The sequence below is a fragment of the Gobio gobio genome (assembly GCF_949357685.1).
Source record: "Gobio gobio genome assembly, chromosome: 24".
NCBI classification, from domain to species: Eukaryota; Metazoa; Chordata; class Actinopteri; order Cypriniformes; family Gobionidae; genus Gobio; species Gobio gobio.
This window is the reverse complement of record NC_137120.1, coordinates 6,567,031-6,580,805: the sequence shown is the minus strand read 5'-3', so window position 1 is coordinate 6,580,805 and position 13,775 is coordinate 6,567,031. Positions and strand designations below refer to the sequence as shown.

At 39.8% G+C, this 13,775-nt stretch overlaps 1 protein-coding gene across 1 annotated transcript in view; it reads left to right on the top strand.

Moving 5' to 3' along the window:
- LOC307120255 (uncharacterized protein) overlaps window positions 1-13,287 on the top strand; it is a 13,692-nt gene extending 405 nt beyond the window's left edge. Inside the window, exons 2-5 of the mRNA XM_079807183.1 lie at window positions 746-1,069; window positions 4,696-5,037; window positions 10,121-10,234; window positions 11,092-13,287. Of these exons, the coding sequence (XP_079663309.1) occupies window positions 746-1,069; window positions 4,696-5,037; window positions 10,121-10,234; window positions 11,092-11,216 (905 nt within the window). The 3' untranslated portion in view covers window positions 11,217-13,287. The remainder of the gene's footprint in view (window positions 1-745; window positions 1,070-4,695; window positions 5,038-10,120; window positions 10,235-11,091) is intronic.
- The last annotated feature ends 488 nt before the right edge of the window (window positions 13,288-13,775 follow it).

Sequence of the window (13,775 nt, the reverse complement as noted above, 5' to 3'; positions counted from 1 at the left end):
AGATATCACTGAACATTTATTTAATCATTGCAAAAGTACATTTCTTATTTAGCCTCAGTACATTTTTAATCTCAGTTTTCAGTTTATTCAAAATTAGACATTGGTATAGTAATCATATCTGCATGTTGTCACAATAAGCTCCAATTAGAACTGTGATATTATATTCTATACTTTTATGAATTCTTTTGAGAAACCATGAGAAAACCGTGAATAAAAACTGCAGTGTCAGTGTTCAGAAATGATTAATTAATATTATGTTTTGAATTATGCAGTATAGCTGTGTTCTGCGGTGTGTTTGTTGTCAAACTTACCATTATTTTATATGAAAAAGTTAATAATTGTTTCTTACTGACAAAATATTTTATTTTGTCTTGGATATTTTTGTATTAGATCAGATCAAAAGCTGTCATATGCTCATGTTACAATGTACCCCACCTATGGGGCATGTTGTCACAGTTCACTTCCATTCTTTAGGGGTAAATAAAAAAATATATACACTGTATTAATGAAACAAATGCACATAATTGTACTAGACATGTGTGAAATTAATGTGGGGGAAAATAAATACTCTGACTGAGACAGTCAAAAAGTGTTTGTTTGTACTTCGCTCTCCCCTGCTCTTGGTGTGTATTGCGTCATGATAACAGACATATTACTCGTTTGCAGAAATGTATTGTCCATGTACATTCCTGAGGTATTTTGTCATACTTTCCAGGAAGTTATAATGATCTAATCATTTCTTCAGGTGTGTTTGTTGTTGATGCAAATGAAGAGCCGGTGTCTGTGAAGGAGGGAGATTCTGTCACTCTATACACCGATGTCAAAGCAAACAACCGCAACCCAATTAAATGGTATTTTAATGACTCTCGCATCGCTCACATCACTGGAAATCTCACTAAGCTCTACACAGATGAAGAGTACCTGAAGAGATTCAGGGACAGACTGAAGGTGGCCGGCCACGCAGGCGATCTCACCATCACGAACATCAGAAATGAACACGCTGGAGTTTATCTACTACAGATCCGAGGAGAAATTAGAAGCGACAAATCGTTCAATGTCACTGTCCGAGGTGAGTCATGTTTAAAAGCAGTTTAGTATAAGTGACATTCAAAGCTGGCTAAACCTCACAGTCCTGTAGCTCGTATCATTCAGTAACATTTTGATCAGGAGATACTCTTTCAGAAGATGCGTAATAGCGCCCCCTACCATACAGTCAAAACACAGAAACCTGGAAAATTCTGTCAATGGCGGGGAAAGAGTTGATATTTAGTTGATTCATCAAATTGTTTCCGATAAACGCGCAAACAAACTTTACACAGCGCTTGCAAAAACAGACGTAAGGCTGTATCCCCGCAACGCTTTATCTTATTCAGACCAAACTTGGTACATGTCAACACAAGCACGTCCTGAGGCAACCTGCAGCGTTTCGGCGCAGCGCCATCTACTAGTCCGGAGATACGAAAAATTTGCGTTTTTTGCTTTTTTTTGCTGAACTGTTTGTCCAAAAATCATAAAAGTGGTAGATCTAAAAGTCGTTACATTCGGGACATCATGCCAAGTCGACTGATATCCAATTTTACAATATCGGCCATTTTGGCTGTCGGCCATCTTGAATTATGTGCTAAAATGCTGTATTTTATGAACGCATGAACGGATTGTTACTAAACTCAGTATGGGTCATCACCACGATTCCCTGAAGTAGCCTGACAAGTTTTGGAACAGCGCCACCTAGTGGAGATTTTTTTTTAAAAAATGCTTAGAACTTTGGGTGTGGTTGACTTATTTTCACGAGACTCATCTCCTTAGACTCCTGAATCGTTGCAGAGTCCAATGATACCACACTTGCCTTATATCGCTGGAATCCTTGGCTCAATACGGACAAACTGCATGCCTCGGATTTGCTCGGCACATTGGGAAAAAATTCGGGTATTTGGACATTTTTGCAAAACCTACTTTTGCGAACTAGTCCTATGTTTTTGGTCCGACCAGAACCAAACCAGCTTTGGTTATTATAAAAAAGTGGAAATTTGGGTTCACGGCCCCTAAGGGCCACCAAAACGTTGGAAGGGGGAGGAGCCCCTTTTACTAAATTGGCTAAAACTTGTGAACGGAACAAGGTATTTTCACCAAACTCAGCACACCTATGTAAGAGCTCATTCTGTGGCCACGTGAAAAAAGACGCGGCGACTGGCCACTTGGTGGCGCTATAACGGTTAAAAAGGGGTCAAAATGATGTATTTCTATGGAAAATCCCTTTAAATGCCTGAAAACGGCCCTCTTCCTGCCTGATTTGCATACAGCTTCACGAAATCACGCGTGTGCATGCGTCACGTGACCCTAAAGAGGCTTGCGTCGTGGTGCTTTAAATGTTATAAAGGTGAAAAAAGCTCTATATTATCCTATGCAAAATGACATTTAAATGACAAAAAATTGCCTGCTCTGCGCAGAATTTCACCAAAGCGACTGAGCTTATGCGCCGCAGTAGAGGCATACCAGTTTAAAAGGTAAAAACAAAAACACCACTTTTCCTTGATAAATTAGCTGAAAATGCAAAAATTGACCTTTGACCTCTCCGATGCACATGTCAAGCGCCAAGCACCGAAATTGCGAAGGCCACTATTGAAACCGGTACCGCATTTTCTTCTTCCGCCATAGGAGTCTATGGCAGCCCATAGAACCGTATGGTAAAAAGTAGTGAAATTTGGCACATTAATAGAGGACAGTCTGAAATGTCACCATAGCAAATTTGGAGTCTCTAACTCAATCCCTCTATCGCCACCACCTGTCCAAAGTTGCACTCTTGTTTATGCTAATAACTTTTGAACCATAAGGGCTAGAAACAAAATTTGCATCTGATTCCTTGGCTCAAGGCGATTCGATTGCACCCTACGTCATTTTCAATCATTAAACTTTCCCGCCATTTTGAATTTTCCGAAAAACCTACTTTTGCGAACTCGTCCTAGACGGTTCATCCGATTTGCACGAAAATTGAACCAGATCATCTTCAGACCATGCTGACAAAAAATCTTGCAAATCAAGTTGATTCGTCAAATCATTTTCGATAAATGTGCAAACAAATTTTACGTAGCGGTTGCAAAAACACACTTAAGGCAATATCTTCGCAACGCTTTATCATGTTCAAACCAAACTTGGTACATGTCATCATAAGCATGACCTGAGGCAACATGCAGCGTTTCGGCGCAGCGCCACCTACTGGTCCGGAGATACAAAAAATGGCTGTTTTTGCTTATAACTTTTGGACCGTTTGTCCAAAAATCATAAAAGTTGTATCGTTAGATTCAGGACAGCATCTGATATTCAATTTTACCATATCGGTCATTTTGAATTATGTGCTAAAATGCTGTATTTTATGAACACATGAACGGATTGTTATGAAACTTGGTTTGGGTCATCAACACGATGCCCTGAATGAGCCCAAGAAGTTTCGAAACAGCGCCACCTAGTGGAGAATTTTTTTTTCCCAAATGCTTATTTTTTTAGATGAACTTGACTTATTTTCATGGGAGTAACTTTTTTGTCTCCTGAATCCTCGCCGAGTCCAACGATACCAGACTTGCTAGGTTTCGGCATATGGTTTGTGCAGCGTTGTAATTTAGCACTTTAAAAACATTAGCTGATATCTTCGAAACCGCTAGTCCGATCGAGACGAAACCAGCGTCAGAAGTTCGGAAGCATAGGTTGATGGCAAACTGCTAATGCTCAAATGTCAAAATATTGATAGTAAGGGGGTGTAAAATCCAATCAAAGTCAGGTGTCAGTCATTTTTCATGTGTTTTTTTCATATAAATGTCTATAACTCCAAAACGAAGCTAGACATTTTCACCAAAATTGACACAGACATGTATGGGCTCATTCTGAGGACACATAAAAAAATTGGTAGGATTGTGCCACTTGGTGGCGCTATAATAGAACAAAACAGGAAATTCCCATTGACTACAATGCAGTATTATGATATAAAATGCTATGCTTTACAAATGAATTGGTGTATCATTACGAAACTTGGTATGTGCCATCAACACCATGCCTTTAAGCTACTTAAAAGGTTTCAAAACAGCACCACCATGTGGTCCATACTTATAATGAAAAGGCCTCTTGAGGCTATATCTCTGCAATGACATATTGACACTATATTGACACTCTGCTTTGATATATTGACACCAATCTTTGCATGTGTCATTGTTCCCTTATTCTGGCCACACCACATCAATTTCGTAACTGTGCCACCTATTGGTTGAAAGTGATAAATCATTAAATCATTATTATTGACTGTATTTATCATTTTACAGCTATTTTGCCTAAAATCACCTTAATAGGCCTTTAATTGCTCATTGCTGCAGTTGATCTGACATTGCCAGCCATTTTGGCATGTCTTGTCTTCTTCTTTGCGCTTTGCCCCGGTATTGCTGCTTGCAGCTATATTTTGGCTTTCTCATTCATTTATGAATGGCTTTCACCAGAAAAAAAATGTTAAGATGTTTTGAGTTGATCCATGTGAATAAAGATATATATTTCTTTAAGGACAATTCTCTTTATATTTTACTGTTTTGTGTGGTTTCTACCGATTTTCTGCAGATCCACAAAATGAACATGAACAATCTCTTTCACAGTTAACTCTTGTTGTGGAGTTTTTTCCCCAATAAGATCCTTCAGTCATCTGTTGTTTTTTTGTTTCAGGCGTTCCAGCTGCTGAACGAGATGCAGTGACAAAAATATGTGTGAAGGAGGGAGAATCTGTCACTTTAGATCCTGGTGTAATGAGAACCACCAATGATTCATTAACGTGGCACTTCAGTGACACTCTCATCGCTGAAATCACTGGAGATCAGAGTCAGATCTGTGCAGATGATCAGTGTGAAGAGATATTCAGAGACCGACTGAAGATGAATCAGACTGGATCTCTGACCATCACAAACACCAGAACTGAAGACTCTGGAGATTATATACTAGAGATCAGCGTCCGTATCCATCGTCGCCACAGCATCACCAGTGTAGAGAGCTTCCGTGTTGCTGTTATCGGTGAGTAATTTGGCCGTTTGGATCTAAATGTTTTTTTTTTTTTTAAAGGTATCATTACATTTGTTTGTTTTAGTATCTTGTTGACTTGGTACTGAAGCAGTGGCGTAGGCCGAATTTTATTTTTGGTCAGGCCTGGGCAAAAGAGAGCGGGCACTTTCACACAGGGCGGGGCGGCAGTGTCACTGTCTACATAAACCAAAACTGTTAGTTAGAGGTCGATGGATTCATCGGTTTTGCCGATTAATCGGCACCCATAGCTGATTGGTCAAACAATCGGTTATCGGCAAAAATCCACACTGAGAGTTTTTCCGGGTTGCGTCCGTTGCTGGAGCGGCAGAGACGGGTGCGCTGTCATTACACAGTACAAGAGCTCTGAGAAGGGTCTGCTGGTATTATATAGCACTAGAGCGGCCTCTAGAGGCGAAATAAAAACTCACTGACGCCTTGTGTTGTTTACATTCACACGTGAGGCTGCACGTGGCGCTGCACATTTGCTTGCCTTGGTCTTTAATTAACATTAACATTCATTTGCAGGGCTCCAGACTGCGACTAAAACGGTCGCATTTGCGACCAAAAATATTAATTTGCGAGTAATATTTTTGCTGAGATCGCCATTGGCGACCAGTCTTGTTGTGTGTTGACGTAATAAAATGAGACGACCCGCAGCAAAGTTACAGAGGAAAAAACCTCGCCGAGTCGGAGCGCCAAAATACACATCAGAAACGGATGTCAAAACGGAAAATATCATGCTTTTTCAAAGCCCTCATCTCTATCAAGCAACAACACTGACGGCCGAAGAGAGATAGAAAGAGAGATAGGAAGAGAGATAGAGCGACAGAGACGTGTCAATGAATGAATATCCCGTCCTCTACTCTACTTGTAAAAGTGCAGGAAGGCTGTGGACGCCAACTAATCAGTAACAATTCTCGTTTTTAATTGATACTGATACTTATTCTCAATATATTTTACTCTTATTAAACTTTTCTGTTACTGCCTTAACTTCACAGGAATACGCAAAACCTATCACCGCCTGCCCGACGGGCTATTTTAAATAGTGAATAAAATTCCTTTCTTGCTTTGCATTGTTGACTCTCTTAACTTGTTGTCTGAAGGAAAAATAAGATCACGGATGTTTTTGATCATGCTTATTTGTCCGCAGTGAAGTTTAGCGGATGTGTGTGTGTGCGTGGATATTTTTGAGTGTTTGTGATGAGCGGAGCAAAACATTGTAAATAATTACGGGTGGATGAGAGATAAATAATTAATGTGTTGATATTATTAAAGACACGGAACTCTCATTTCACTGTAAAACGCAACGAACGTGCTTTCAAAACCAGCGTCTATCAGGGAAAACAAATCAAGGATGCGATATGCTTAGAGCGCCTCCTAGTGGACAGTATATATAACGCAAAGGAAAAATCCTACATGAGATATTGCTTAAAAATTTAACAGTTTTACCTAAAAAATATACACTAACTTAATAGAAATGATTCTGATAAGAATTGTCCAACATAGTGATTGGAAATATCAACATGTTTAAAACTTTTTTCTTCAGGTTCTAATTTGCCAAATTTACCAAATTAACAAAAGGAAGGAAATAAAGTAAAGTAAAATGTGGGAGCGTTTTAGTGAAGTAGTTTAACAAGACAAATCAAGTGTTGGGAAGCCTATGTGATGTGCAGCAGCTGTGAAGCGCTCTATGTATATGACAATAAATTAATAAAGCCTATAGTGGAGAAAACTGCGAAAATGTGTTGTTAAAATGTTAAGAGGCGCATAGATTTAAGTTGTTTCAGTTCTACACAGGCAAAAAACGACAAAAAAAATATATGTTTTACTTAACATGTTGTCTTAATGAGAGAATGGAAGAAGCCAAAAATGAAATTCAGCACCGCCCATATAATTGCACATGAAAAATTAAAATGCGTTTATTCTTTTGTAGCACTTGAAAAAATTATTTGGCGCCTAAGTTTTTCCCTTATAGGAGCCAATGGCTCCTTAATTGATATTTTTGTCTGGAGCCCTGATTTGTGTGCAGCCTACATTACAATAACTGTCCTGGGTGAAGTGCAGCATTAAAGGATTAGTTCACCCAAAAATTAAAATTCTGTCATTAATTACTTCCCCTCATGTCGTTCGACACCCGTAAGACCTCCGTTGATCTTCGGAACACAAATGAAGATATTTTAGTTGAAATCTGATGGCTCAGAAAGTCCTCCATTGGCACAATGCACTTTACACTCTCAAGACCCTTAAAAGGTACTAAAGACGTCGTTACAAAGTCCATCTCACTACAGTGGTTCTAAAATAACTTTATGAATCGGCGAGAATAGTTTTTGTGCGCAAAAAAACCCTAAATAACGACTTATATAGTGATGACGATTTCAAAACACGGCATCATGAAGCTTCGAAGCGCCATAACCCCGTGACTTTAGAGAAATTACCGTAAAGACAGGAGGAGAAGCTCTCAGGCAATCTTTTACTTTTGGAGAAGTTGATCATTGCATTGCTTGCATCATTTACGACGTGATCGACGACGTCGACTACGAAAATACGTCGACGTGCGTGAAATGCATCGACGCGTTGGCGGCACATTATTTACGTTCTAGAATAGAACAGAAGATCTAGAATAATGGCAGCTTCTGCTCCCGGGCATAGTGAAAATGATAATTTATCATATAAAGCCAGACCGCGACATTCAAAAGTGTGGGAGTACTTTAAACAGAAGCTGAATAAAACTGTGCTTTGTTCGCTCTGTAACGCCGGTTTCACACTGCGCGCGGTGGCAGAGCAGAAGCTGTGCGCGTGGAGAGCGAGAGCTTTCACACTGCCAGTCAGTGTTGCCAAGTCCGCGTTTTTTCCGCGGAATTGGGCTACTTCTACACTGTTGCCGCGGGCTGTGTTTCATGTCCGCGGGTTGAAGCGATCCCAATTATGTGATATTTATCCCCGGGAATGAGAATTTTAGCAGGCAGCCCTGCAAAAAAACACACATATTTAACCCCCCGAACGCGATGTTTACCGGAGAACCTCCCCGAAACGCGATTGGGCTTGTTTTGGGCTAGTTTTGAGTAACGAATGGGTGGGTTTTGTTTTGAAAACCTGGCAACCCTGCTGCCAGTGTTCTCTCGCGCAGCTAAACCGTGGCGCGTGTATTGCAACAGACGGTCACATTTTCCGGGGTTCTTCTCCGACCCCAGTACGTCTCGTGATTTTATTTATTATGGGCTGCATATATCTGCTTTAAAAGCGACCTGGTTCCCCTCTGTCCCAAACACATATCCATAATAACTTGCTGTATATAGGTAGTTTACATGATTAAAGTAACATTAAAGTTAAGATATGCCTCTAGCTTTAATAATTTAAATATGTCTTTGAAATTTGGGCAAAAACTTCTGACAGCTTTAGTCGTTGTTTATGCACATGTATATCTTAAAAATAGACGACTAGTTATGCATATATGCAGGTTTGCGCTCTACAACATCAGGAAGATCAGACCGTTCCTAACAGAACACGCAACACAGCTTCTTGTCCAGGCCCTGGTTATTTCTAGACTTGACTACTGCAATGCGCTTCTGGCTGGACTCCCCTCTTGTGCGATCCAAACACTTCGAATGATCCAGAATGCAGCGGCACGTCTGGTCTTCAATGAGCCCAAAAGGACCCACGTCACACCACTCTTCATCTCTCTGCACTGGCTACCACTCGCTGCTCGCATCAAGTTTAAGTCGCTGACGCTTGCCTACAGAGCCACCACGCGCTCAGCTCCTGCTTACTTTGACTCGATTCTACGTCGCCACACCCCCACCAGAAGCCTTCGTTCAGCTAAGGAGCGAAGACTTGTGGTACCTTCACAGAGAGGCAAAAAATCCCTTTCCAGAACATTTTCATTCAACTTTCCCAGCTGGTGGAACGATCTGCCCACCGCCATCCGAAATGCGGATTCGTTGACAACATTTAAAAGTCAACTAAAAACTCTTCTCTTCCATGAGCACTTAACCTCTTAATAAAAAAAAAAAATTCTTTCCTTTCCTCTTTCTCCTCCTCTTTCCCTCCCTACTCTAGCCTGTGCTACACTGAGAAATGTACACGGACTAAGTATTTCAGGCACTTGTTGCGCTCACTCGACTCTTCACGACCAATCGCTTATTGTACCCCCAAGTTGTAAGTCGCTTTGGATAAAAGCGTCTGCTAAATGCATAAATGTAAATGTAAATGCAATACATTAACACTGCTGAAAGCTCCTGTATGTGAACCTTTTGCAGATAAATACAAGTGCATTTTCATGTACTATTGACACAAATCAATAAGTAAATCATACTCAACTACTATAGTAAACAACTTTTCCTAATTAGGCCTACTCTGTATACATTTTATGATGAATAGTATCATTATACATGATGTTTAAAATGCTTCTTGTGTCCATATATTTAATTATAAAATGGCATACAAATTCACTACCCTCTTTGAAATACAATAATCATTAAAAAAGAATCATAAAATTAATCCGGAAACATAATTGTTAGATTAGTCGACTAATCGAAAAATAATCGTTAGATTAGTCGACAGAAAAAAATAATCGTTAGTTGCAGCTCTAGTATCCTTCAATTCTTTTTACAACACCGGCAAAGATCGTTTACACTCATCTTCTTCTTCCAGTGGGCGTGCAGTTGAGTTTTGTTGACAACTATGCGTCGCTCCGTCGCTCTGATTGGTTGTAGGTCTATCCAATTGAGTGCAGAGGCATTTTCTTTCCTGGTACGGTTGAAACATGCCCCATAATCACAGCCCAATGGAGCAGGAGCAGACTCATATTCTGACTAGAATCTGAGTATGACCACGTCAGGCTAATTCATTCTTACTTTCACATTTAACTTATACCCTACTTGTGCTCAGTCTGCCAATCAACATGCTCGTTTGCTTTGTGGCCCCTTTAAATAAAGTTTAAAAAAGAACAAGAATTCAATCTACGTCAGAGCGTCCACAAATCTTCCTACAGCATTGCTGGCAGAGCGACCACAGCAAATTTTGACTCTCTCGCCGGCGGGAGTGTGGCACACTAATGTTTCTTCATCTGTTCCAGGTTCAGGTCTGTCTTCAGCTGCTGTAGCAGGAATAGTTGGTGTCCTGCTGGTGTTTGCTGCTGCTGCTGCTGGTGTGATTTACTATCTCCGCAGGAGATCTAAATCCATAAATGGCAAGTATCACCTACAGATAGTGTAGTGACCTGAAATACTGTGTGTATTGTGCAAAAAATATGTTTTTTGTTCGTGATTATTTTTCAAAGCAGACAGGGAGCCATTGAATACTATTGAAAGTCTCAGTGATGATATACCAAGTATGTCTTTGTAGAAAACTTTTTCCTAATGAGCATCCAGACAGAATATTGTTGGCCCTTGCACACAAGTCCGAAGTTTTTTCGTATTCGTCAAGCTAAAAATTTGTCATGCACCGAAACCTTGCACACTGTGTCCAATGCGTTAATCCGTTGCAGAAAAAAATACAAAATGGAGTCTTCAAGCAGTGAGGAAGATTTCGTTGCCCTTCCTAATCTTAAAAAGAGAAAAAGAAAGAAGAAATATTTGGTCCATCCGATCCAGAGATTGTGTAGAGAGGAAGGAGAGTTCCACCTCCTTATCAAAGAGCTGCGGGATTATCCCGAGCAATTCAGTTTACTTCAGGATGTCAGATGCTTTGCTAGCAATACTGGAGCCACAAGACCACCAATTTCCATGAACCAATGGATCAGAGACTGGCAGTAGCCTATGTCTAAGGTATGGACACACACACACACCAAACTGTGGCATCGGAATGGTGCGTGCCAGGCATTGATTTTGGTGTTTGCTTGTACGGTGGCCCTGAATTGACTGCAGAAAATTTAACGTGATCCGAATTTTTTATGATAGACAAAGTTTTCGGAGGCAGTGTGTGAACGTGATCGACACAACGTGCGAAATTTTCAGACGACTCTGTGCGATTTCCTCAGTTTCTGTATCTTTCACATGACGCTGTTAATTTCTCTCTCTTTATCTTCTTTGATTTGTTTTCTTACAGAACAGGAAAGACGGAGGTCATGTGATCTGAGAGGATCCCAGCAACATCAGGGTTTATTGACCTCAACTATCCCATTGGCAAAACCTCTAAAAGTCCTTAATGAGAAAATGAGCTTGTGTTTTTGAGCTGTAAAACCATTATGGTGCAGATGTACGATCCCCTCCTCTTTTATTATAGAACAAATAGGGAATTGTGGTTTTCTTAAATCGATGTGTTATAGTCGATAACGAACTTGTTCGTATATGCGTTCACCTTTACTATTTCTCTCAAAAATGATGATGGTGTTGGTAAGTACTCTGTGTATCCTTCAATTCTTTTTACAACACCGGCAAAGATCGTTTACACTCATCTTCTTCTTCCAGTGGGCGTGCAGTTGAGTTCTGTTGACAACTATGCGTCGCTCCGTCGCTCTGATTGGTTGTAGGTCTATCCAATTGAGTGCAGAGGCATTTTCTTTCCTGGTTCGGTTAAAAAACACCCCATAATCACAGCCCAATGGAGCAGGAGTAGACTAGCATACAGCTAATGTGTAATATAAATAAGACTTGGAATTGGTAGATAAAGCTTTAAAGGTTCATGAAACCCCACTGTTTTCACCTGGTCATTCACACCTTGGAAAAAGTCTCGAGAAATAGCCGTGTAAAGCTGTGGAAAAGTGTAGAGGGTGGGAGGAGGGAAGACAACAACCAATAAAACACAGATCTGCAACACACTCATTATACAGACACATGAATATTAATATATGACCACGGAGAGAGAAAAAAAAGAGTTGAGGGCACCTTGAGCATTTTAAAAGTCTAAACCTATATAACAACAAACTGCCAAAACGAGGAAGAAACGCGGAAGAATTTAAAAGGTCTAATAATATGTTCAATACATTAAGAGCACTACAGTCTCTGAACAACCATTTAACACACGGTTTAACACAGAAAGAATAAAGGCTACTTTTTGGTCGTGTTCATGTTCATCGTGTTCATGTTCAGATGTACGGCTGTATATTTGCACATTATTTCATTTGAAGAAGACGCGATTAAATATGTGCGCATACACGCTGCTGGTTCATGTTTAGAGCACTAGAGTATATAAAATATGTCCATAAACTTGAAACACGATCGGTGATGTCTGCATCTGATCCACGTGGCAGGCGTTGTTAAACTCATCGCGGCGTTAATTGCGTTAAAAGAACTCATTCTCATGAATAAATGTAGAGATCCAGCTGATGTAGAATCGCACCCACAGCCAATAACACGCTTCTACCCCACATTGCTTGGACTTTGCTTTTCAACCCGGAAGAACATTTCTCAGAAAAACACAAAAACAACCGATTTCAACTTGTTGGTAAAAGTGCTTTTAGTGTTTTCAGTGCACATCACTGTACATATCCGTTCACATCTCAAAAAAAAATATTTTGGGGTTTCATGACCCTTTAACAATAACTATATGTGAGCTTACATGTTCAAATCTCTTGTATAGCTATATTATCAACTATTGAAACTTGTATTACTATTTTAACTTTCATTTGCACTGATATAGCAAGATATTTTCTTGTTGCTGTTTAAATGCACTTATGTACTTTATATTCTTCTTAATCTTGGGCAGAAGAGAGAAGTGAATCGCTGAATTTTGGGGGTACGAGCTCTTAGACTAGAGTTTGATGTTTGTGTGTAGTTATTTTTATTGTGCTGTTCTCGTGTTAGCTGTATGAGACACTGTGAAGGTTAATAATGCACTTCATGTAGAATTGCCACTCTTGAGGGTTTACAGCACTGGTTACTATATGTTAAAATGTGACATGAATCAGTGTAAGTTTTTACATCAGGGAACTATTGTTCTGTTTGTGATTTTCTGTGACATTGCCTATTTTTTGATTTAATGGTGTGTTTACAAGGGATGTTTAGGAGAGTCACGTGACGATGCCAAATGAAGAATCAACAGCCATCTCAGGATTTTTGACTTAACCTTTACTTTTAGATACTTACGAATGTCTCAAAGATATTGTCCATATTTGTGTAAAGAACCAAACTCCATGTTCAGATGTTGACCTATCAGAACCTGTAGAAATGGTCAGCTGATCTTCCATATGACTACTGTTTTTATTCATGTTAAGTTATTTTGAGAATGGATATCTCTTACTTTTTGAGAGTCTTTGGGAGTGTGGAGAACTGTCTTCAATAAACTGTCAACAAAATAAACTTCAGATTTGACTCTGGTCTTCATTGAAAGGATCTGTCTTTCTTTATGGGGTCAACCTGGGTACAATATAGTGCTTTGCATGTCAATGATTAATGATAAAGCATTTACCTTTTTACGGAATATGAAATCATCTGTTACTGAAAGTATAGATGTAAACCTATAGTAGCTTTTGTGCAAATCCTGTGTTTTACTGACCCTCATTTGCAAAGCAGCCCAGTGTACATTGATTCACCCCAACATGTTCTGAAAACATTCAATGAATGTGATGGAAGGACCTAAATGGGACCAAACAATAACATTCATTTGGTCCCCTAAAGGTCCTGCAAATGTTATGGGAATGTAGAGACCACTGCACTGAAAGAGATACACTATATTGCCAAAAGTATTGGGACACCCCTCCAAATCATTGAATTCAGGTGTTCAATCCCTTCATGGCCACAGGTGTTTAAATCAAGCTCTAGACATGCAGACGCTACTACAAACATTAGTGA